This window comes from Papaver somniferum, chromosome 7 (assembly GCF_003573695.1).
Source record: "Papaver somniferum cultivar HN1 chromosome 7, ASM357369v1, whole genome shotgun sequence".
NCBI lineage: Eukaryota > Viridiplantae > Streptophyta > Magnoliopsida > Ranunculales > Papaveraceae > Papaver > Papaver somniferum.
The window spans coordinates 409,372-433,540 of record NC_039364.1 but is presented as its reverse complement, the minus strand read 5'-3'; the positions used below and the strand labels follow the sequence as shown (position 1 = coordinate 433,540).

Genomic DNA, 24,169 nt, shown 5'->3' with positions numbered 1-24,169 from the left:
ATCTCAAGTGTTCCTCGTGCTCTTCTCGTGACCGTGAATAGATAAGAATGTCATCTACAAATACCACTACAAATTTATCTAAGTACGGTCGAAAAATTCGATGCATAAGATCCATGAATGCCGCTGGAGCATTTGTAAGTCCAAATGGCATCACCACAAACTCGAAATGTCCAAATCGAGTTCGGAAAGCGGTTTTTGGAATATCTTCTTCCTTGATTCGGAGTTGATGATAAGCTGATCGCATATCAATTTTTGAGAAAAACTGAGAATCCTTCAACTGATCAAACAAATCCTCGATCCTAGGTAAGGGATACTTATTTTTCACTGTAACTTCGTTGAGTTTTCTATAATCGATGCACAATCTCAGCGAGTTATCCTTCTTCTTCACAAAAAGGACTGGTGCACCCCAAGGTGACGTACTACCTCGAATAAAACCCTTAACTTCCAACTCGAGTAGTTGCTTATCTAGTTCTTTTAACTCCATAGGTGCCATTCGATAAGGAGCCATCGAAATTGGCGAAGTACCAGGTTGAACTTCAATAGTGAAGTCCATTTCTCTTCTTGGGGGTAAACCTGGTAATTCCTCAGGGAAAACATCTTCAAACTCCTCTACCACTGGAATACCCATAGTAGAGACAAAATCTTGTTGCTCATCTCCTATCATCTCTAAGTGATAAAGAAAACCTCTAGAATGAGTCTGTCGGAAATGTCTTTCCGACAAGATAAGGGGAGACGCAAAACTACGAGTTCCGGTAAAGTGGACAACTGACCCTTCGTCCGAGTGAAGAGTCACACGTTTTTGAAAACAATCAAAAACATCATGATGAGCAGATAACCAATCCATACCCAGGATTACATCATAACCAGACATATTCATCACAAAAAGGTCAATCAAAAACTCATGCTTAGCTATACGTACTACACACATTCGTGCCACGCGGTCAATACGTGCACTACTGCCTATCGCACTAGCTACGCCTAAGTACCCATCAAGTAATTCAGTTTTCAAACCCAATGACAAAACAAACGAAGAAGCAATAAACGAATGAGTAGCACCAGTATCAAACAATATCTTAGCCCAAGAATTGTAAACTAAGAATGTACCTTCAACAACTGAGTTATCCGGATCCTGACCAACATGTGCAATGTTGAACGCCTTAGGTTGCTGAGGGGGCTGTCGAGCTTGGTATTGTGGTGGATTGTTCTGAGGACGGTTCTGCTGATAACCTTGACGTTGGTTCTGAGGTATAAAGGGTTGTTGGTTCCTCTGAGAAATAAGTGCAGGACAGTTCCTCTTAAAATGTCCAGGTTGCTTGCAATGATAACACGAAGGTGCAGGAAGCTCCATATTCGGTCCATTTCCTTTCTTCTGGTATGGGTGGTTGTTATTTTTATTCTTGTTCTTATCCCCATTGTGACGTTCTCTAATTCGATTTGCCTCCTCAATGTCTCTCTCAGCAATCATCGCTCTTTCCACTATCTCATTATAAGAGGTAATCTTCAAAATAGACAACCTACCCTTAATTGAAGGTCTAAGTCCCTCATGAAACTTAAAAGCCTTCAGCTCTTCATTCTCCACCAGATGAATAGCAAAACGAGAAAGTTCTTCAAACTTGGCTTGGTACTGTGCTACGGTCATATTTCTCTGAGTCAACTGCATAAACTCGATCATGCGTTGGTTTCGTGCAGTTTGTGGAAAGTACTTATTTAGGAAGGCGAGTCGAAATTCTACCCAGGTAAACAGACCGTCATTCCTAGAACGACGAGTCAAGTCCCACCAGCGAGTGGCCTCACCCTCAAGCTTAAAAACAGCAAGATCAAGCTTATCCTCGTCATTCACCCCTAATAGGGTGAATATTTTCTCAATCTTATCTATCCAATCTTCAGCGACCAGTGGATCAGGACTACCTTTAAAGGAATCGGGCTTTTGTTCACTAAACCTTCTAACTAACAAAGCTCGTTTATTAGGTGGTGGAGGAGGAGGAGGTGCATTCTGATTAAGATTCACTTTTTGTTGCATCGCATGAGCAACAGCATTCAAAGCACGAACAACCTCACCGAAACCCTCATCATGTGGGGCGGCTAAACCATTCGTACGACGAGACATGTCCTGATTGAAGGACATTAAATTATAAGTAACACCGAGAGAATTATCTATGAAAAAGAAGTGTAACCTATTACGCATTCAAACAACAACAATCAACAGATACACGAACAATTTCACATTCAAGCATATAGACGTACCGACTTATTCAGAAACTAGCCTGCCCAAAGGATCAGACTAGCTCTGATACCAAACTGTAACAACCCAAATTTTGGGCCTGGGTTCCAAACCCAAATCCAAACCCAAAATCCAAGATGCTACCCTTAATAACAGGCCCTGACTTCCACACTTGGCCCAAGTCCAAACAACTAATTCTTTGTCTAATCTTTATTTATGTTCAATTCAGAAATTCTGTTGCAGCGGACATATAAAAATTCCTTTAAGAAAATCTAACCGTTAGATTGATGTGATTTTTAATTTACATAAACCCTAAAGAAATGTAATTTATCCTAAAAATTAATTTCACCGTTAAAAGTTCCGTATTTAATCCAAAAGAGTTACGTTTTTAAGGAGGAGTCATAAAATAGAAACAGACACCAGGTAATTCAAGGAATATTTCGGACGTAAATACGAATCCATAAATTATTATAATTATATATTCTGAATCCTAACTTATCATATTTCCAATCATAAAATTTCTATAATTTTTAGTTTATCTTAAAGACCTTTTGACCATAGTCAAACGAGTAGTTGACCTGTACTGCAGAAACGTAAAACAGTGATGGTTCGTTTTACAAAAATCATATCAATTCATTCACAACGTCAAATTAGCTTTGACCTACCATGATGAAAAGATAAAAGAATCATCTTCAATTTTACAGAATACACGAAAGTCTAAAACATAACGTAGAATATTTTGAAAAATAGATAAAATTCAGTACAGCTGAATCTGACAGAAAACGTCTGAGTTTTGAACAGTGAAAACAATTGAAAAAAAAATACTTCTGGAACTCAGAAAATTCTAAAATTTTTATATGTGAATATTTAAAGAGTTTTACATATACGAGGAAAAAACGAAAAAAAAAAAATATTATCTACTAATTATTATGGACAGTCAAACAGATCTGATCCAGAAATTTCCATTATTCAATCAAATAGAGTAGTCTAAACAAAACATTATTTTCATTGGTTATACGTTAACCCAATAATATCTAAATTTTTAATAACCAATAATTAACTAATTAAATCATCTAAAAGAGTTGATGATATTTTATTACAATTCTCAATCATAAATCCTATGCAAACTACTACTAATAACACCAAAACCGATCTCTACGCTTTTCCGCCATTAGCTCCTTGTGGTGCCATAAAATCTGGAATTTTTTGTCATTACACGACGTGAGTTGTGACACCCAGTAGGAAAAGAAGCAACAAAACATTTTATCAAACATTTTCAATTCTTTTTAAAACAACTAACATGATTATTAGCATCACAACCACATGGAAACACCACATCCATAAGAACAATCAAATCAATCAATCAAATCCGCTCGCCCCAGGGAGCCCCACGTGGGTTTAGGGAACAAAACTGTTCCCAAGGATATCTCGTATCCCATCATAGTTGTTTTTAAGAATCACAATCTATGGACCGCAGCCCAACATACATAATCATACTCACAACATCGATTATCATTCATATATGAATCAAAACTTACAAAATAAAATCAATTAAAAGAAACTTAAATAAAAAGAAGGTTTTTGATTGTGTTGCGCCTACCTCAAACGCTAGCAATAATCCTTAGGAAGAACAGTAATGAGATCAATAATCAACTAATATCAAGGCCGCTCCAATTCTACGAACTAATCACCGCCGTATTATTTTTTTTTGTTTTCTACTGGGAGAATTTTTTTTTTTTTTTTTGTTTCGTCTGGCTAGGAATAACAATGAGATGGAGAAACAAAGGTGCGGCTTGGTTTTTATCTTTTTTATTTTATTTTTTTATTCATGCCCTAAACCTAACAGGAAACTAATTTAACCTAATTAAACTCTTCTCCTGATCGGCACCAAGTTGAGTATACATGGCCCAAATTCAAATTGGGCCCAATTAGCCAAACAACCTACTCACTATTGTTGGGCCCTCTTATATGAACTAAACACCTACTATTAATATTGTTGGGCCCTCTTATATGAACTAAACACCTACTAATAATATTGTTGGGCCCTCTTATATGAAACTAAACATCTACTAGTAATATTGTTGGGCCCTCTTATATGAAACTAAACATCTACTAGTTAATGTCAAGTTTCTTTCTTTTTTTTCTTTTTTTTTTTTTTACAAAATACCCTTTTTATAAACGACGGAAATAGCCTTGAAATTGGGACGGGTTTTACAAACACCGTGCTCTTCTTGTACCACACTTTTTACAGAAACATCATTAATATCAATATACAATTACTTATTGACTTTTCTTGACCCGACATCTTCAACTTGTGTTGCATTACTGTCCTTGTACAGCTCATTCTCATTAAAAGTGACGTCTCTACTTCTAATAACTTTGTGACCCTCGTAGTTTCAAAGTTTATACCCGAAAGCGTCATTTTCGTAACCAAGAAATGTACACTTCTTTGCTTGAGCACTATCTTAGACCTCTTACCGGGACTAAGATGAACATAACCAACACAACCAAAAACTTTCAAATATGAAAGATTTACCTTTTTTCCGGTCCAAACCTCCTATGGTAACTTCATATCTAATGTACTACTAGGTGTCATATTGATTAGATAAGCAGCCGTCTCTGTTGCATGTTCCCAGAAGGTCTCGGGTAAACCAGACTGCAACCTCATGCACCTAGCACGTGCATTCAACATCCAATTCATACATTCTGCTGGTCCATTCTCCTGTGGCGTCCTTGGAACCGTCCTCTCGAAACGAATTCCATTCGTAGCACATAACTGTAATAATTTTGTTTTGTTCATACTCACCACCATTGTCTGATCTTAAACACTTCAACTTCAGACCCGTTTCAGTTTTAACCAAAGCTTTCCACTTTTGGAACACTTCATACACTTCGAACTTATTCTTCATGAAGTAAAGCCACTCTTTCCTTGAGGGGTCATTAATAAAGGTGACATAATAATGGAACCCGCTGTGAGATGCAACATAAATTGGTACCCATACATCGGTATGAATCAAATAAATTTTGGCACTTCTCAAGTCTCTTCATCCTCTGCTGAAACTAACACGTTTCTTTTTTCCAAGAACACAGTCTTCAAAAACTCATATCAACAGACTTCACCTTAAGTAGATATCCTCCTGAACATAAAATCTTCATGTTCTTCTCACTCATGTGTCCCAATCTTCTATGCCATAAGTTAGTGTCTTCACCACTATTAGTCAATCCTAAAGTAGATCCATCTGAAGTCCGGTATAGATTAGTGCCTTTAACTCCTCTAGCTAATACCATAGCTCCTTTCTTCACTTTCCAATTGTGTTTCGTTAACAGAACTTCACAGTCAACATCACAAACTTGGCCCACAGACACCAAGTTTTTCTTCAAATTTGGAACGTGCCGTACATCCTTCAATTTCCATGTCGAACCGTTGACTTTCAAGATCACGTCACCCAAACCAATGATGTCGCATGCTTCACCGTCACCTAAGAATACTTGGACATAGTATCCTTCTTTATAAGAGATCATAATACTTTTATCACCCGTTGCATGGAAAGAATCTCCCGAGTCTATAATCCAAGACTCATCTTGCTTGTGCTCAGAGAGTAGTAAAAAACCTTCCGTAATCACCTTCTTGTTATCCACAATGACCTTCACTTGTTCCGCAGCCGCAACTACGTTGACCTCTTCTTGATTAACTTTGTTTCCACCATCTTTAGGACCTTTGTTTTCCGGACAATCGCGCCTGAAGTGTCCTACTTTCTTACACGCCCAACACTCAACAACACCTCTAGTCCGGGATTGAGATCTCCCCCTAGAATTTCCTCTAGACTTCCATCTAGATTTGTTATTGTTGTTCCGATTTGAACCCCTGCCTCTATCTTCTTCCTGCAAATTTAAGGCTGAACTTGAAGAACTATAAACATAACCTTGTTCTATTCTTCTCTCTTTTTCAGCGATCAACTTTGCTGCACATCATCAAGCTTCAACTTTTCGCTCCCCCCAGAATTGCTAATGGTTGTCTTTGCAGTCTCCCAACTCTTTGGTAATGAAGACAACAACCGTAAAGCTTGAACTTCATCATCAAAAGTAATACTAACTTTTGAAAGCTGAGAAATAATCGATTTACACTTCCCAAGATGTGCTAAAATCGCTTCGCCTTCTTGCATCTTCAGATTAAATAATTGTTCACACAACATAATCTTCCCCGAGGCTGATGACTTTTCATACAACTTTTCAAGTTTATCCATAAGATCCTTCGTACTAGTTTCCTCTTGTACATTATTGTAGACTTCCTCCGTTAGACATCTACGAATCACGGCTACACACTTGCGATAAAGAGTTGTCCATTCGTCGTCTTTGAGTGCTCCCTTTTTCGTAACTCCACCCAATGGAACAGCAAGGTCTTTCTCATATAGGTAGTCTTCCATCTGAGACTTCCAAAATGCAAAGTTCTTCCCATCAAAAAATTTAACCCTAGCTATCATACTTCCGTTATTATCACCCATAACTCCCACTCCAATCGTACTACGATAAACCCTAAAACTCTAACCCGAACTCTGATACTAGTTGTCAGGATTTTCTTATGGAATCACTGACAACAGCGGAATAACAGATCTTGAGATATTATGATGAATAATAAGTAAACCAAGCACAAGCAACTATAATAATACGAGAAAGATAAATAAACTCACAAGACACAAGATTTATAGTGGTTCGACCAATACATACAACTTTTATATATTGTAACGTCCACTTTGAGCCGCACCAACTCAAATCCACTATGAAGAAAAACGATTACAACGTCGTGTGAATCCCAGCAGACCCTTGGTTACACCACAACAATTACCCGAGACGATAACCTTGTCTCTTGTTCCTCACCAATATGCTATCACAACGAAATCCTATCTTTATCCCTAAAAGCTATACAATTCACGGATGACACGCTTATCTTTTTAGACGCTACTGTGGAGCAACTGTTGTACCTTAAATACAACTTACTTTGCTTTGAGTTTGTGTCTGGTCTTAAAACCAACTTCGAAAAGACTAGAATCTTTGGTGTGGGGAATGTTACAAATCTGGATGACTTGGCTTCTGTCCTTGGTTGTATGCACGACAAATTCCCAACTGTGTATCTTGGTCTACCTTTGGGTGAGAAGACTCTTTCCTATGCTAAATGGGATAAGTTAGTGGAAAGGTGTATCTCCATACTAGCAACCTGGAAAAGAGGTTTTTTGTCGAAAGCGGGTAAACTTACCCTCATCAAAAGTGTGTTAATGAGTCTGCCGGTTTACTACTTTTCGCTCTTTATGGCACCTCAGTCCGTGATCAGGAAAATTGAAAAAAATCATTCGTAACTTCTTGTGGCATGATGGTGCCAATGCAAAGAAAATTCATTAGGTCGGCGGGAACAAGATCTGTGAGCCTCTGAAGCATGGTGGTCTAGGTATTCGTAGGTTAAAGCTTATGAATAGATCTCTTATTGCGAAATTATTAGATTTATGATAAGAGTAAGGATCAGATATGAACGGGGAGACAAAGATTAAAGTGAACGCCTACGTCAACTGAGAAACCCCCTAGAGTGAATAATATTGAGATCATCAGCAGATACTGAGATACATTTACAATTACATGGATATTCCTATTTATAGAAGAATAGGATAAAAAACAACCCTAACTTAGATAACAAACTATCTTGGCTGGAGATATATCTTCTTCTGACTTATTCTTCTACGTACTTGGTCTTCTAAACTGCCCGCCTCCATTTCCTTGTGGTAGGTGACATATATTCCAACACCCCCTCAAGTTGAACACGGAAATTTTGAAGTGTACAACTTGAAGAAATATACTTGGAAATAACAAATATCTAATAAAAGCAATTGATTGCTGCAAACATTCATGGACAGCAACACCAACACTCCTCAATCACAATATCAAACAACAATATCCACGGTCTTCAAACTTTGACTAGAACCGCATTGCTTGAAACAGCACCGGAGGTGTTAACTTGAGCCTTCAACTCCACCATAAATGCTTTGGATTATTAGTGCAGTTCTGGACTAGTAAGATACTTCAGAATGATGTCACCTGGGCTCACTTTGATATGAAAAGAACCCACTGATGTATATATCTTGATGTTGATATAGACAAGCTTATCAAGGCTGAGATGGAACACGAACACTAAATAGCTTAAAGAGAGACCTCGTGAAAACAGAGTCTATAATTAGAACTCTTAAAAAAAAAAAAAGAGTTGACGAAAAATGCAATAGAGAGAAAATTTTTTGGAAGCTGAAGCAATTAATCAAGTTCAAAGCAGAACAAAAAAAAATGCGATGATGATGCTTGTTATATTTGCCCAAAAATAGAGCACGTTGTTTGAAAATGGAGTAAGACCCATTAAGGGATGGGAATATAGAATCAGAAACAAAATTAACTGACGAAGTGACAAGATAATGAGAGCATACCCATGCGTTTAATTTAAACCTGAATCGGTAGCAGAGAATTTTCTAAAGCGAAGAAAATCATAGATGATTTAAGTGTTGAATAAAGCAATAATTTTGCCATGAACAATAGAAAAACGATTTGATGGGATTGGATATTCTTGATGACAAGAATTAAAAAAGAACACTGAGACAAAATAAAACATCTTTGATAAACAATAAAGATGCAGAGATTGGGAAATCCAACTAGGTTGGTAAACTCGTTATGTGATCGATACCAAAGAAAAAGATTGACTGATGAGAGACGTCGACTGAAATCGAGAAACAAGACCTGAAAAAACAAATACTAGAGTTCAATATGAAGAACACAATTACGGACATGAATAAGGTCAGAGAAAAAATAAAAAAGCAGAAACAATTTTGATCAGGAAAATTTTTTTTTAGATCTTTTCCTGCTCTGTACCATATTAGATTTATGATAAGAGTAAGGATCAGTAATGAACGGTGATACTGAGATACCTTTACAATTACATGGATATTCTTGTTTATAGGAGAATAGGATAAACAACAAACCTAACCTAGATAACAAACTATCTTGGCTGGAGATATATCTTCTTCTGACTTATTCTTCTACGTACTTGGTCTTCTAAACTGCCTGCCTCCATCTCCTTGTGGTAGGTGACATATATTCCAACAGAAATGGTGGTGGAGACTGGGTAGAGAGAGCAACGCTTTATGGGCAAAAATCATAAAAGAGAAATATGGTCTTTTGGATTTAGGGTGGAGAACTAAAGTCCCTAAGCAAGCGCATGGGGTCAGTCTCTGGCGCAATATTACCTTGATAGCTGCTGAATTCTTTGAGAATACTAAGTTTAAAATTGGCAGTGGTTCTTCTATTCGTCTGTGGGAAGATCGCTGGCATGAAAACGGTACCATGGCTGATCTATGTCCTCACCTTTTCCCTATCTCCAACAAGAAAGGGATATCCCTGCAGCAAGCTTATAATCCTCACAGTTCTGGCCTCAACTGGGACATTGGCATTACTCGCAGACGCTTAACAGATGTGCAAACTCAGGAACTCGCTTTTCTGCTATCTAGCCTTGAGGCTATACATTTATGCAATGAAGAGCAAGATCAACTTCAATGGCTTGGTGACAAGTCAGGTAACTTCTCAGTTAAAACTTGTTACTTTAACATGGATACCGTGCAACCAGTTAACTTCTTCCCCTACAAAAAGATTTGGAACAAAGCTTGGCCACATAAGATAGGTTTCTTCCTTTGGCAATTATCTCAACAAGCTGCTTACTCTTGATAACCTTCATAAAAGAAAATGTGCCATCAATACTTCAACTGGAATTCCTCTAATCAACTGTTGCGCGCTCTGCGGTGTGCTCGAAGAATCCAGCAATCACCTATTCCTAAGTTGCATCTTCACCCAACAAATCTGGTGTTATTTCTTCTCTGCTGCCGGTCAGACGTACAATCCTCCCTCCTCTGTGGCCACACTGATTTCTTCGTGGAACTCAAATCAATTCCATGGTGCTGCTAAAGAAATTTAGGTACGTCTTTATGCTGGTATTTTATGGTCCATCTGCCTAGAAAGAAATGAAAGAACTTTCAAACACAAATAACGCTCTCATGAAAACATTATTATTGAGGCAAAAATAAGGATTTTCTCATGGGGGAAATCGCTTAGTTGCTTCTCCGGTTTAATAGTAGCTCCCTCTTTCTGTTTTGTCCGTCTCCTTCATACTTCTGGTTAAAATCTTATTACAAAAGAAAAAGGGAAGTAAGGATAGAGACGCCTGCCCGAGGCAATATAAGAAGTGATGCTAAAAACAAGCTGTCTGACAGGACACAAAGCAACAAGCACAGTGAGACAACACAACAACAAGCAAAGGATCACACTTAGATAGACTAAAATCTCTTCTTATGAGTTCTTTGACCTCTTCCCAAACTCTCAGCACTCAGCACCATTCTGTAACTTCTTCCTGGTCTTTCAATTTTTCTAGCCCTTTATAAGTCTTTCTATCCAACTTGTCATGCATGGTTAAGTTGTTATATCATGGACGGGGTAAATGTTCCACACATATCCTCAAGCTTTTTGGTCAATAGCATTGCAATCCGTGGAAAAAATAGTGTTATTTCCTGGTTGTTTCCTATACGCGTGCTCCCACCATCCAAACTCACGTGTTTTTCTTATATTCTGGTCAAGATTTCATCAAATCAGTCTTCGTTTTTCAAAATCAGTCTTCACGGCTTTATAAGATTGTGGTACACACAGAGTTCAAGGTGTGCATTAAGTACTGCATGCCCGTGACTTTGTTTTGTCATGATTTGCTGTAACAAATGCTCAACTATATTAATTAATTCTTTCCACTGTCTTGGAAGGTTAAGTAATTCTTTCCACTGTCTTGCAAGGACATGTAGTATTCTAGCTAGCTCTAGCCTCTGACTGTTTCCAACTTAACTCATTATTCTACCGAAAATTCTTCACGAACTAAGAAAGTGAACTGCATCAAGACTACACACTCACAACATTAACCAAAAATGGGACCCGCTATTTTTACTTCGGATGGGGCCCACCACTTGTGTGTCTAAGTTTGTAAAGAACTACTCTTATTTTACTCAACACTCACACACCAACGGATACGATTTTTTTGTGTTCATATTTCACATTTCTACTGAAAATTGCTTGATAAAACTTACGCGTGTTTGGTTAGTGGGTAGGAAATTCTATTCCTGCGAATTCTATTCCCAAAAGAGGAGAATCCTAAATCCACCATCTTTCATGAGTTTAGGATTCCCTTCTATTCCTAACCAACCTGTAATCCTATTTACCAAACATACGAATGGAATTTTATTCCCAAGAAAGTGATTCCAACCCTCCAACCAAACACGAGGTAAGTCCTATGGGCTAGATTTAACAGTTAGATTAGCCAAAAAATGTAGAAGTTCATAAAAAAAATGTTGTCTATTTATTAACATTAATTCTCTCTCCTAATAATTGCTCGCATGTGAACTAATAGTAAGATAATTGCGCAGCGTAATCAACATTACCTTTTCGCGGAATGGTTCAGCGCTATCGACATCACCTCAAACTTGGAAGGTTCGTTTAGCCCCGATATCGAATTAATGAAGTCACATTTCCAAGTTAAATTCCCCGACATGAATTAAAAACTACATTTTCTATAAATTCGTTATTAATAATTCTAGACGTACCGCCACAAAAACGATTTTAAAATCGTATCCTAAGTGGCAGCTATGTGGCGGAGAAAAAGCTGAAAACGCGTTTGAATTTTGACAAAGAGACACATAAAATTGTTTGTTAATTGACAGCTGTCCATTTAATAATAATAATAATAATATGGCATTGTTCGGGTCCATCGGATCCGGATCTAATTAAATCTCCTCAAATATCTTCTCTTTCTCTCAATTTCTTCTCTATTAGCTTCACTTGCTGTAAGACCAAGGTTTGAAAAACAGGTCACGGCTACTGAGCGTGACCGTTATAATACGTTTTGACGGGTGTGAGCACGTTTCAGGCAAAAATTGCGTTATTTAGGAAAAAAACGCGTTTTTTATATGTTATTCTAAAATAACGGGCATTATAACGATTAAATAGAAAATAACAAAGAATTATGGTTTGAAATTCCTATCTATCGGTTACAACGTGTGTGAAAACCTTCTTATCGGGTCTAATAACGTTACTATAACTTTTTCTATATATTATTATTTTATTCTTTTATTTTTTAAATATTAGTTGTAATTTTTTAATCTTTAATTTAAAATATATAGAAATGTAAGAAAATATTTTTATATTCTTTTTTATTAAAAAACGGTTATAACAAATGTGAAAATGGGAAAAATTGTCTAAAAAACTTAGGTTAAAATGTTATTTAGATGGAAAAAACGTGAAATTCAATTTTAGAAAAACGGTTATAACTTGTGTGAACACGGAAAAACGGTCCTAAAAAACTTCCGTTATTTCATATTTATCGGCATTTTATAGGTACGGGATTCGGAGACCCTCACGGCTGCAGTATATGAGTGTGACCATTTTAACGGGTGTTTTTTTTTTGTCAAAAACGGGCGTTTTTCAAACCTTGTGTAAGACCAAGAAGACTCTTCCTCTCTTTATTGTTGTGCTTCATACATACTGTAATGTATGATTTTCATACATACCGACTGAAAGAAGAACTAACAAGCGGTAAATGTTGTAAATTAAAGTTTAATATTCTAGTTTTGGGCTTATAAAGCCAGGATCGCTATTTAATTTTGGTTAATTTTTTGACATTAAAATAAAAATCTCCTTTTACCCTGAACAACAGATTTTCACAAAACATCGCATCTGGACCACCATTGCAGGCTAATTTAAGAAGGGTTGTCACATAATGGAATTCTAGATGAATACTAGGTGTTGAAGTTCACATCTATTGGGAATTTTGGGTTTCCACCTGAATTATGTTCTTTTGAATTTCTAATACGATGGGGAAATTTTAATGATGGTGCTTGAACATTATACGTTCCCAGTTATTACTCCTACTTGGTTTTCTTGCTATTATGAATCTATGATGCATTTGGTGTCCATGCCTTAAAACACCGAACGGCAGTTATCATGTATTAATTGCATAATATTCACCACCATCACCTTGATGCGATAATTGTTAAAGAATTTCATTTGATGATTAATATTCAATTGCATTCGAAATCGTCATATAGGTACACTTTTACCACTCTCATAGTTTCTCCAATGGAATGTATGTGATGATAAATATCTAAGTCCACATAGGATACACATTGATTTTCTCTAAAAATTTTCATAAATCAATGTGAAGATGACATGGCTTAATTTTTATTAGACATTGTCAAGGTGAGTGCCAAGTTTTAGACATTCACCTTGACAATGTCAAGCTATCCTAGTAAGCTTTCACTTAACTAAAATTAATTCCAATATATTAAATAACCATTTTTATTTCTAATAAAATCTTAAAATTACTAAAAATAAAATTTACATTTAATTAGAAAAAGATCACAACTAACACCATTGGAGATGAATTATTTTTTTCTTCTAAATTTAAGTTAGTATTGGAATAAACATGCCTTGTTTACAATTCCACTTAGGAAACACACACAACACCATTGGAGAAGCTCTCAGATGGGAAAAAAAGATTCAATCTCATGAAGGCATCGGAAGAGTCTTTTTTTCGATGTCAGATGAATACTAATTCTGAGAGAGAAACCATAACAATTACATGAACCAGAACAGTGCCATATTATTATTATTAAATGGACGGAACAATTCCATGTTATTATTAATCATGTTATTATTCTGAAATGTTATTATTAATCAGTGCCATATTAATCGTGTTTGTTCTATTTCAGATTGGTCCAAGAACATAGTTCAGTGGTATCCCATCAACTCCAGTAAGGAGGAAGTCAGGGGTTCAATCCCCACCATAGAGGTTTGTATTTAATTAATTGTATAGAGGGGTTTGGCGAGTTGGGTCTAGCAGTGGGGCTAATCCAGCTGGTTGAATTTAGGTAGGGGCCTGGAGACTTTAGCCTATCATAAAACAAAAAAAAAGAAAAAAATTGTATCTTTCTGTCAAAATTCAGAGGGGTTTTCAGCTTTTTCTCTAACCACCACCTAGTACACGATTTTGAAACCGTGTTTGTGGCGGTACGTCTAGAATTATTGATTCATTATTATACTTGCTTCAACCTGCACCACAAGAGTAATGATATTATAGAGCTAAACAAAACTGTTGGATTTCTTTCCTCTTTATTTTTGCTCAATTCTAAAGAAATTTACACGTGATAATTTGTGGACCACAGTAAACATATGTGGCTATTCAGTTTTTTAACTGCGCGGTAAATTTTTCACACTAGTACTCAACGACTCATCAAATGACCAACTGTACGGAGCAGCTTTGACCAAATTGCAAAGTTGTGTCTGTCTCCATGGAAAAGAAAGCTATGGTAAAGAAGAAAGCGCTATAGCCGCGTGACCCATGATATTTCACCAGGGCTCGCCCTGACATATTGATGCGCTGAAGTTAATTTATGAAATGATGCCCCTACACACACAAAAATTGTTAGATAATTTGACGGATCCAGGAAGTATAAATTTTCTTTTAAGGCTTGGGCTAAAAGTTTGGTCAAGCCAAAAAAAAAAAAAAAAATTTAGGCTGGTGGACTAGCAAGACCACCCGGCTTTAGCCCCCTTTAGCCCAGGGGTAAGTCCGTTCCTGATTAATAGATGCCCTAAAAATATAATTATAATTAATAATTTAATTTATGCCCTAAATTAAATTTAAACAAAAAAAAAAAGGATAATCAATTAATCAAAATAGGATTAGTGATTAATAATTAGTTAAAGGAACGGATGCGTGCCCTAATTTCTATCTTACTGGCTTTTTCCCTTTGGTCTCAATTAGAAGAGAACTCCGAAAAGCAGACTAAAGGTTGAAGCTAAAAAACGCATGAATGGCCAAAAGAAAAGAAACATGTTGTACTTAATTGTCTACCTATTCAATTGTTTAATTTAATGCCCCTATGAATGTCTAATATTACAAGAATACCAGCATGTATTCCCTTTCGTTTTCAAACAGAGACCCAATAATCCCAACGTGTCGTGATATAAACCACTGGACAAAAAATTTTTTGCTCCCCCCAAATTTTTGTTGCCCAAAGTTCATCTTTGGGCACTTCGTCCCAGGGCCGGCCCTGTATTTCACTATGCAATATATGACTTCAGCCGCGTCAAGAATACTAATTCCATGTGTAAACCAACCTTACTTTCTCTTAATTAAACTCGGCAAACCAAAGACTTTAATTATCCGAAATTAGAAGTATACGACCCGAAATCTAACCTAAAAAACTGGGAAAAACAAAATCAACGGACTTCGACCGCCAAGCTAAATTTAAATTACTGTTTTTAGTAATATGCAAACTTATCTCGAAAATTAAAAAAAATTCTAGGTTCTTGACTTAATAACATATAAAAAGACCTCAAAATTTAAGTTCGCCTAGAGTACTCCGAAACTGTAAGACGGTCCTGTTTATAAACCTAAAAGTGTGTTCACATTTTACATTTACTCACTCAACAACCGATGCTAGTACTTTAAATGCACTGTAATTGATTTCCATCATCATGAAAGAATAGCTAATAGCCCAATAGCTCTAATTCCATCTTCCAAATTCATCGAGTGAGCTCCTAGGCAATTTCAGTTATGTGACAAGCGCCTCACTGCAAAGAATCATTCCCAGATAATCCTAGTTTAATTAGTCCAAAAACAAAAGTATTTATCTCATCTGACTCAAAATATCCTTTGTTATTCTAAATCTTCCTTTTCAAACTATGAAGAATTAGTTTATCACAAATCAAACCAATCATTCTGTGTTGATTCAGCAACTCTTTTGGCCTAGGTAATAAATCGTTAATTATTTTTTTAGTTTTAGTTGAAGAAAATCTGGGGATGTGTCCTCCCTCACCATTCGTTCTTGATACAGATTATGAAAGTGGGTACAGATTAGGATACTGAATAAAGAACAAGCAAAAGTCGGACAATATAATATTCTTCTTTTTTTTTTTACTGGGAAAGACAATATAATCATTTTAAAACATTTTATAAAATTTTATTCTCGATGAAATAGGGATTACATGGACTTCAATAACATCGCGATGAAAGATCAAAATACGATTAAAAGGTACTAACAAAGAGTAACCCGTGAAGAGAAGTAAGGAACTATCAACAAGAGTACCAAGAAATCCGAAGATTAAAAGAATGGTTTTGGGGTAATAATCCAACCATTTTGATAGGATTTTTCTTTTTGATAAAAAGAGATCTTCTCATAAAAATATATACCCAAAGTTTTGAATCTTGATCACACGACTTGAACTTCCACAAAAATTCTCCATTTAGATCATAAAGAAACGCCGCGAAAGCGCATAGAGAATCTCCATAAAGGAGAAAACATAAACAAAAAGAAAAAAAAATCCACAAAAACACCGTAAAAATCTCCTAAAAACAATGGAGATTGAAACAAAATCTTAAACAAATCTAACCTAACTACTAGTTATCTAAGGAAAAAAAATAGTAAAAAAACCTGCTCAGATATAGCCCATAATGAATTTAAAGAGGAGAGAGAAGAGATATAAAAAATTAATGGATACTACAAAGCTGCACTTTCTAAAAATTAAATTGTTCTTTCCGAATCATTTTTATTTTACTGCAACTGGTATACATTCTATAATTAGATGCTATTCACCTTCCTCTTTTTCACCTCCCTATAATCTAAACTGCACATCTAGATTTAGATTCACATTCAGGTACATGTGGAGTTCACTATTCTCAGATGTGGAATTTTAATTATAGGGAGGTGAATAGGAAGGCGGTCTAGGTGGAAAAGAGGAAGTTGAATAGCACTACCGTTCTATAATCCAAACAAATAGTGTTTTTTCCTGAATGTTTTCTTTAAAATATTTCTCGTGCTCCCACCATTCAAATTTGCATGTGTTTTTTGTGTTTTGGTCATCAATTCTTGAAATCAATTTTTTTTTTTTTTGTAAATAAGATACTGCATTAAAAAGACTAATACTCTGAAGAGTCACGGTTGCAGAAGGAGTAGAGCCATCTAATATGGGATTGTGAGAGTTCCCAATATTAGATTTATCTATTAGAAGATGTTTCATAATATAAACAAGTGGAGAAGTTCCCCATTCAATAATTGAGTTCAAAGGCCTAAGAGACTTGGCGAAAATATCCGCTACTTGATTGCCTATTCTATGAATAAAAAAGAAATCCAAAAAATTACCGCTGAAATGAGATATTCTATTTGCTTGATTGATACATTCTTTAGCAGCTGGATCCAGTTGAGATAATTTGTTTATATGGCAACCACCTTGAATTTGGTTGCTTGAGTGATGACTCTGTGTCTCGAGTGCAATCTGCTTCTAAGTTTTTCCAAGCTTATGTAATTTGTAATCTTTGAACAGTTCGTCTTTGTTTTAATGAATCTCCTATTTCAAAAAAAAAAAAAAACATTATTTTCCATCTTTCTTTTTATTTCTCCAAGACTAACTGCTGGTGGCGTCTCAATCTCTCTATCTATGTATATATTGTTGGATACACCTAAAGTTGATAAAAGCTAAGTTACAAAAAGGGGTACCCAGCTGCCAGCTTTACTACCTTTAAGCGAAGTTTTATATTCCGTACTATTGAACTTTGTCTAAAGTGTATATGATTTTAGGGTCCGTTTGGCACACAGTTTTTTTCCATACAATGTAATTCAACTGCAGACAGTTCTACAACACTGCATTCGACTGCATGTATTAAAACTGATGGCGTTTTACACGCTACAAGAGTAACCTACAATTATTTCCTTTCTAAAATCTTAGTTGATCTTGCAAAACATAAAACAGGTTTCATTTAGTTTTGGAATCACCATTAAAATTAATCAACACAAGTATTAGATCATGTCAAAATCTGTTTGATCTGTGATTGAAAAACAAAAATAGATCTGATGCAATAAAAAATGGATATGATGTTATCAATAAACCAAACAAGGATAGAGATGAAGGAAAAACAGATCAAGTATTTGCGGAAACATCAATAACTATTTTGATTTCTTATCTGTTGTTAAAATAGTTGACTATCACCATGAATTTAGTAACGGAAGCTTCAATTTTTCCTCGCCCCACAATCACATGTGAACCCAATAAACTTCCCAGTTTTCTCTCTTTGCAATCTTTAACTCAAATTTTCATCTAATACTTCTTCAATTCTTCGTTTTCCGATTGAAATTAACAAATAATCACTACAAATTTTCTTCTTGTGTTCCCATAAATTGCTCCAAGGGAAAGCCAAAGCTTTTGAAACTAGTGCTACTTCGGACTCTGTAGATGAGGATTAGAGGATTGATTGCTCAACTGGGAATGAAAAGTTGGGTTTCGAAGGTTTTGATGAAGGGTTTATTAATAAAGAGCAAAGGAAGGAGAGTGACTAACGATGATTTTTTTTTGCTAATCAGTGATTATCAATGATCTGAGCTATTAAAGAAAATCTGAAAATAAGAACACCAACTCTCCCAAAAGAAGAATATGAAAAACAAATAAAATGGTCAAAAATTGTCAAACGGGGTAGTTAGAAGTTACAGTAGAAGGAAACATTCAATGCAGACCTTTTGAGGTCGGTATTCAACTTGCCCATTGGAGGTAGTATGGACTACCTGTAGTTCCTATGTCATGCATTTGCCAAACATGTCTAAATTGAATGCAGCCTTTGACTACACCGTTGACTGCACTACGTCCTTGTACTACACCCATGCCAACCGGACCCTTAATGGAGTGAATTGTCTAAAGTATATCTGATTTTAGTGGAGAGAAAAGCAGCAATTATTTTGATTTCTCTCCAGTACTACGCTGTTTCCAGCTAATTCACTATTACCACTAATGGTATTTCCTACTTCTTCTAAATTAAAAGTTGGTATCTGTTCTAAGTATTTGAATGTCAGAATTTCCAGTCGGACCAATTCAGTAATCTCGCGCATTTGTGTAGCGCTAGTTTATTAATACTAGTTACACTTTCATTGCCTTTTCTTCATCTCGAATTATAGCTTACACTTTTAGCTTACTCTATTCATTCCCTAGAAAAGATATTATTTTTTATTTCAACTTAAAAATACGCCAAACTAAAAAGATGATAATATCTTTTTTTATTTAAAAACGGACGGAGAAACAGATTATCTTTTTCAAAAGTCTTTTCTTATCAACTATATATAATTGATGTTTCAATCCTTCTCATCCCAGAACTCTTCTTCAGTTTTGAAAGGTCCAGTCGGTGATAACAAGAAATCAGCAGAGCTTGTTCTAGATTGCGGAATCTCACTGATCTTTTCCATATCTTCTGCCGTTAGTTCCCAATCAAATATCTTGAGGTTTTCCTTCATCCTCCCTTCATTGAAACTTTTCACCACAAGACTCGCGCCTTGCTGGTAAACCCATCTCATACTAACCTGAACAGACGAAATATAACACAAATATAAGTTAAAGTAAGAAGTTCATTATACATGTGATTGGAAGAGGAGAATACAACCAACCTGGGCAACAGATTTTCCTCTTGCCACAGCAATCTGGTGAAGCACCTTAGAATCCATAACTGCATTGCTGCCCCATGGAGCACCTACGGCTCCCAAAACCGAGTGTGCAGTGATCATGATATTATTGGCCTTGCAATATTCCCTCAGATTTTTTTGATGTAAAGTCGGGCTCATCTCCACCTTAATCGTAAGCAATCAACATTGTAAGATTTCTAATGCGAATACGGGCTAAATGCTTGTCAAATGGTGGTAATTTGATAGGCAACCTATTTAAATAGGCTTTAAAATAGAACCCTCTGATTATGCCCTTATTCAACGTTTAAACACCCATATCTTCTAAAAGTGAAAACAATTAGCACAAGTTATTCCCGGATCCAACTTAATACAAGTTGACTCCAACAGTGGAAGCAATTGTCTCAACTTGACTCCAAAAATGGAAACAACTTTCTTAAGTTGATTTCAAAAAATATTATTTTTTTTACTCCGGGATATTTATACAAGGTCAACTAAAATGGAGATGTTTATAATATTAGAACAAATGGGCATTAACTATCGTCAAAGGTCGAACAAGGCAACCACTAATTTTTATCCAAACGTTGTAGTAAGAATTAAGGAACAATTTGTACTCACTTGATTCACAACTGGAGGGATCTTGGCTGTTGCCATCAACTCTTGAAGCTTTTTGCATGAGAAATTACTGACACCGATTGCCCTAGTGAAGCCAAGGGTCTGACACTCTTCCATGGCTGCCCATACAGATTTGTAGTCCATTGGAAGAATATGATCCTTTGGTATTTCGTTAACAAGCTTCCCTGGCTTCAAGCTTACCGGATGGTGTATCAAATATAGATCAAGGTACTCCAATTTGAGATTCCTATATGACACAAAACAAGATGAATTAATATCAATTTTAATATTCTGAAGTTTTATATATAGATGTTTAAGAACTCAGTCCAGGTTGTGGTGCCTGTGTGCATAAGCCTTAGATAGGTTCGATTTGCACCAAAATATTTTTACCTCAGAGAATTCTGAAGAGCAGGGAGGACAAGATCAGCGTGAGCATCAGCGCACCAGAGCTTGGAAGTGATGAAGAGTTCATCTCGAGATTTTATTAAACCAAGTTGAAGTGCTTCAGCTATAGCTTCACCAAGACACTCTTCACTTTGGTATGCAGCAGCTGTATCGAAGTGTCTGTAACCGACCTCTATCGCTTTCAAAAACGCCAATTTCTCTCTTTCTGTTCCTTTTACCATTGTTTCAGCTGTTCCCATACCTAAAGCAGGCATCCGAATGCCGGAACTGAGAGTGATCATAGGTACACCATTACTCTCCATTTTTCTTTCTATTTCTCGGAGACTAACTGCTGATCGTCGTCTCTATCTCTCTCTATATATAGTTGGATACACCTAAAGTTGATAAAAGCTAAGTTAAAAAATGGGGGTACCCAGCTTTACTACCTTTAAGCGAAATTTACTATTGAACTTTGTCTAAAGTGTGTGTGATTTTAGTGGAGAAAAAAAGCAGCAATTATTTTGATTTCTCTCCACTAAAATCACATCCACTGTTAGAGTACTACGCTATTTCCAACTAATTCACTACTGCCACTAATTTGTAATCAAAGTGGTTGTTTGTTTCGTTAGTTGAAAAGGAAAAAGAGTGTAGCAGTTCTTTGATGAAGACTCTCGTGACTGTTAGTTGCCACACCCTAATGTTCATAAGGTTAAGTGCCATTCTGAGGAATATATTCAAAGCTAGATGATAAAAATCTGCTTGGAAACAAACAGTTGTTTAAGTACCAACTCTTCACTTTTAAAGAACTGGTATTAATGATTTGGATAATTAGTTAGTATCTAAATTACTATAATCATTCCTAAACAGGGGGAAAAAAGTTAATTAAAATCAAATACATATGTAAATTTAAGAAAAAATAATTAGTAAGATTGGAAAAATTAATCATGAGTTTAATACTTATCTAAACTAGATAAGCAAAACCTACATTAATATCAAAAGTGTTCCATTTTAACTCCATGATTTTTAAATGAGTTTCTTGATCGTAGAAATTAGTTATAATTTGGGTACACATATGTACACCTCAGGATCAGAATTTGTTATTATTTTGGGTTAATTGGTGTTTAGTACTCACATTTTGTCCAACATTAGAGTGTGGTCTGACATTTTTCCAATTTAGTGGATGCTACTTGAAATTAGCGTTGATCATCATTACTGTTACTGACCAGATTTTAATTAATTTTAATTTTATGAGTTTACAAATATATCCCTGATTCAAGATATCCACCAGGACACCACTACTCTGCAGGTAACCTCGTTGATGAACCCATCTTCTTCCGCCTCCACCACTCTGCAACTCCGTTGATGAACCCATTAAACATAAAATTAATTCGAATATCAGGAACATTAAGCAGACTTTAAGAGAAGAAGTAGTAATGGTTAGATTAACAGCTGTAAATTAAAATATTAGTTTATATTCTAGATCTTCATCACCCGATGTTAATGGATCTCCATCTTCAAATAATAATAATAATATTATAGAAGTAGTAGTATTAAGAGATTTATCTTAAGTTGTATGGTTGCTGTGGGTGTTCAAGAAAATGAGAAGAAAAGGGGGCTTTTATTAATACTGCAAGTAACGATGTGAATGATAAGCTTTAGAAGAAATTTATGATTCAGGATCATTTGAGAAGAAATTGAAGTATATAGTAAAAAGAACAGTCTCCCAATCAATATGAAAGTAATTCGCAGTAAACTTAAATTGGAACCCTAATTTTTAATTTGGGCAAAAATTGAATAAACCCATAGACAAAATCAAAAGATGGATCAGCCGACGGTAGTGATTCCTCTTCGTTATTGTTATCATCCGATATCGATCCACCAGCACTACCAAAACTCCACCTCTTCCGGCATCACCACTACCACTAACGCTTTTCACAAATTTAATTTAAAAAAACAAAAAAACAAAATTGGAAAGCAAGGGATTTGTTGCTTCAATGGAAGTTTTTGCTTCACAAATGAGAACTAATTTCTTCATCTCAGGTGTTGAAAGTGGGTTGATTAGGAAAATGGTTGGTTGGACATGGGAGAATTTTAAATTAAATGAGATATTTTTCCAAATCATAGATGGTGGTATTTTGTCTTGCCCTGTTTAGTAGGGGTGGCTGTATGATGTTGGGGACGACAATTAACAAGAGAAGTATTCAAGAGTGTATGCACAGTAAAAGGCTATTATGTAAATATTACTAAAGTAAAGGGTATTATGATAAACTCGTTTGTTAAATAGATTTTATTTGATTTATTAAATATTTATTAACCGGAAGTCAAGAAATAACTAAGTCAATCCGGGTCAACGTTATTTCCAAGTACCAACGTTATTTCATACTTGGGAATGTAAGGTCTCACATCCAACTGAACAACCATAACTTAAAGGTGATTTAATTTAAACTAGGTTTCCATCTTTTCAAGTCCAAAGTGTATCTTTGAAACTGCTTTACTCGGAAATCTATTTAAATTACACAATTGTAGAAAGAACATACATTCACATACATGCATAATCCACCATGTTTCTAACCATTTTTCATAAAAGTATGTTTTTGCCTTTTGTTATATACACCATTATGCCAAGAATAAATTGGCCTTGTGTATTGAGCAACAATTCCAAACTTTTGGAGATACTTCACAAAAGATTCAGGATATTATCCTGTTTTGTCATACCTTTCACAATATTCACCACCTTTGCAGACTTTATAATTTTCACTTTATCTATAATTGCCTTTCAATTTCAATAATGAATGTTCGAGAAAACATATACGGTTGGTACTACAAAACTTCTGTGGACAGCTTCTATGTATCTAAGGTTAGTAGGACAAAGACCATCAAGCTGATGCTACTTAAGAAGACCTTTGAAAACACGAAGGAAAGAAGTTTGAAGGATGGATGGGACCCCACACAGATTCGTTATACAGCCGCTGCATACCTGTTATTCATCTTGGACACTAGGGTACTGACACTAGTGGCAACAGGGTTAGTGCAAACTACCTTCAATACTTGGATCCGTTGGAAGACGTCTATAAATATTATTGGGGCACCGTGGTAATGGAACATTTTATGACGGAGATGAGAAGGGCCTCTAAGGAGGTTAGAAACCAATTTGTCGGGAATTTCACTCTACTCCAGGCCTACCCCTTTTCTTTGTAACCTCCGCTACATCGACTCTAGGCGTGGCATTCGCTTCCTCGGCTTGTTGTTCTTGTTCCATCGATACGGGTACCTTCGTAGGCCTACCCCTTTTCTTTAGAATCGGCACTTCATCGGCTTATGGTGTTGATACGGAACTTCTTAGGCCTACCCCTTTTACTTGGAACCGGCACTTTCATCGACTTGTGGTGTGGATACGAAT

The 24,169-nt window shown here is 35.9% G+C and overlaps 2 protein-coding genes across 2 annotated transcripts; both read right to left on the bottom strand.

Annotated features, from left to right (window-relative positions):
• Positions 1-599: 599 nt before the first annotated feature.
• Positions 600-2,107, bottom strand: LOC113300515. The gene is made up of 2 exons (XM_026549717.1): positions 771-2,107; positions 600-615 (listed from the first exon to the last, which is right to left on the bottom strand). Exons 1-2 carry the CDS (start codon positions 2,105-2,107, stop codon positions 600-602), a joined length of 1,353 nt encoding a protein of 450 aa, XP_026405502.1.
• A 17,084-nt stretch (positions 2,108-19,191) lies between these two features.
• On the bottom strand, positions 19,192-21,137 carry LOC113293958 (NADPH-dependent codeinone reductase 1-4-like). Its single transcript, XM_026542400.1, has 4 exons — positions 20,776-21,137; positions 20,389-20,632; positions 19,759-19,938; positions 19,192-19,674 (listed from the first exon to the last, which is right to left on the bottom strand). Exons 1-4 carry the CDS (start codon positions 21,090-21,092, stop codon positions 19,450-19,452), a joined length of 966 nt encoding a protein of 321 aa, XP_026398185.1. The 5' UTR covers positions 21,093-21,137; the 3' UTR covers positions 19,192-19,449.
• Positions 21,138-24,169: the final 3,032 nt, after the last annotated feature.

What these genes read in the sequence shown, in the direction of transcription:
- LOC113293958 (XM_026542400.1), bottom strand. Translation starts at nt 21,092, where the DNA reads ATGGAGAGTAATGGTGTACCTATGATCACTCTCAGTTCCGGCATTCGG. An exon ending in TCCCTCCAGTTGTGAATCAA is followed by an intron (nt 19,939 to 20,388) that starts GTGAGTACAAAT and finishes CTTACGATTAAG; the next exon opens with GTGGAGATGAGCCCGACTTT. An exon ending in GAGGAAAATCTGTTGCCCAG is followed by an intron (nt 19,675 to 19,758) that starts GTTGGTTGTATT and finishes TCGTCTGTTCAG; the next exon opens with GTTAGTATGAGATGGGTTTA.
- LOC113300515 (XM_026549717.1), bottom strand. Translation starts at nt 2,107, where the DNA reads ATGTCTCGTCGTACGAATGGTTTAGCCGCCCCACATGATGAGGGTTTC.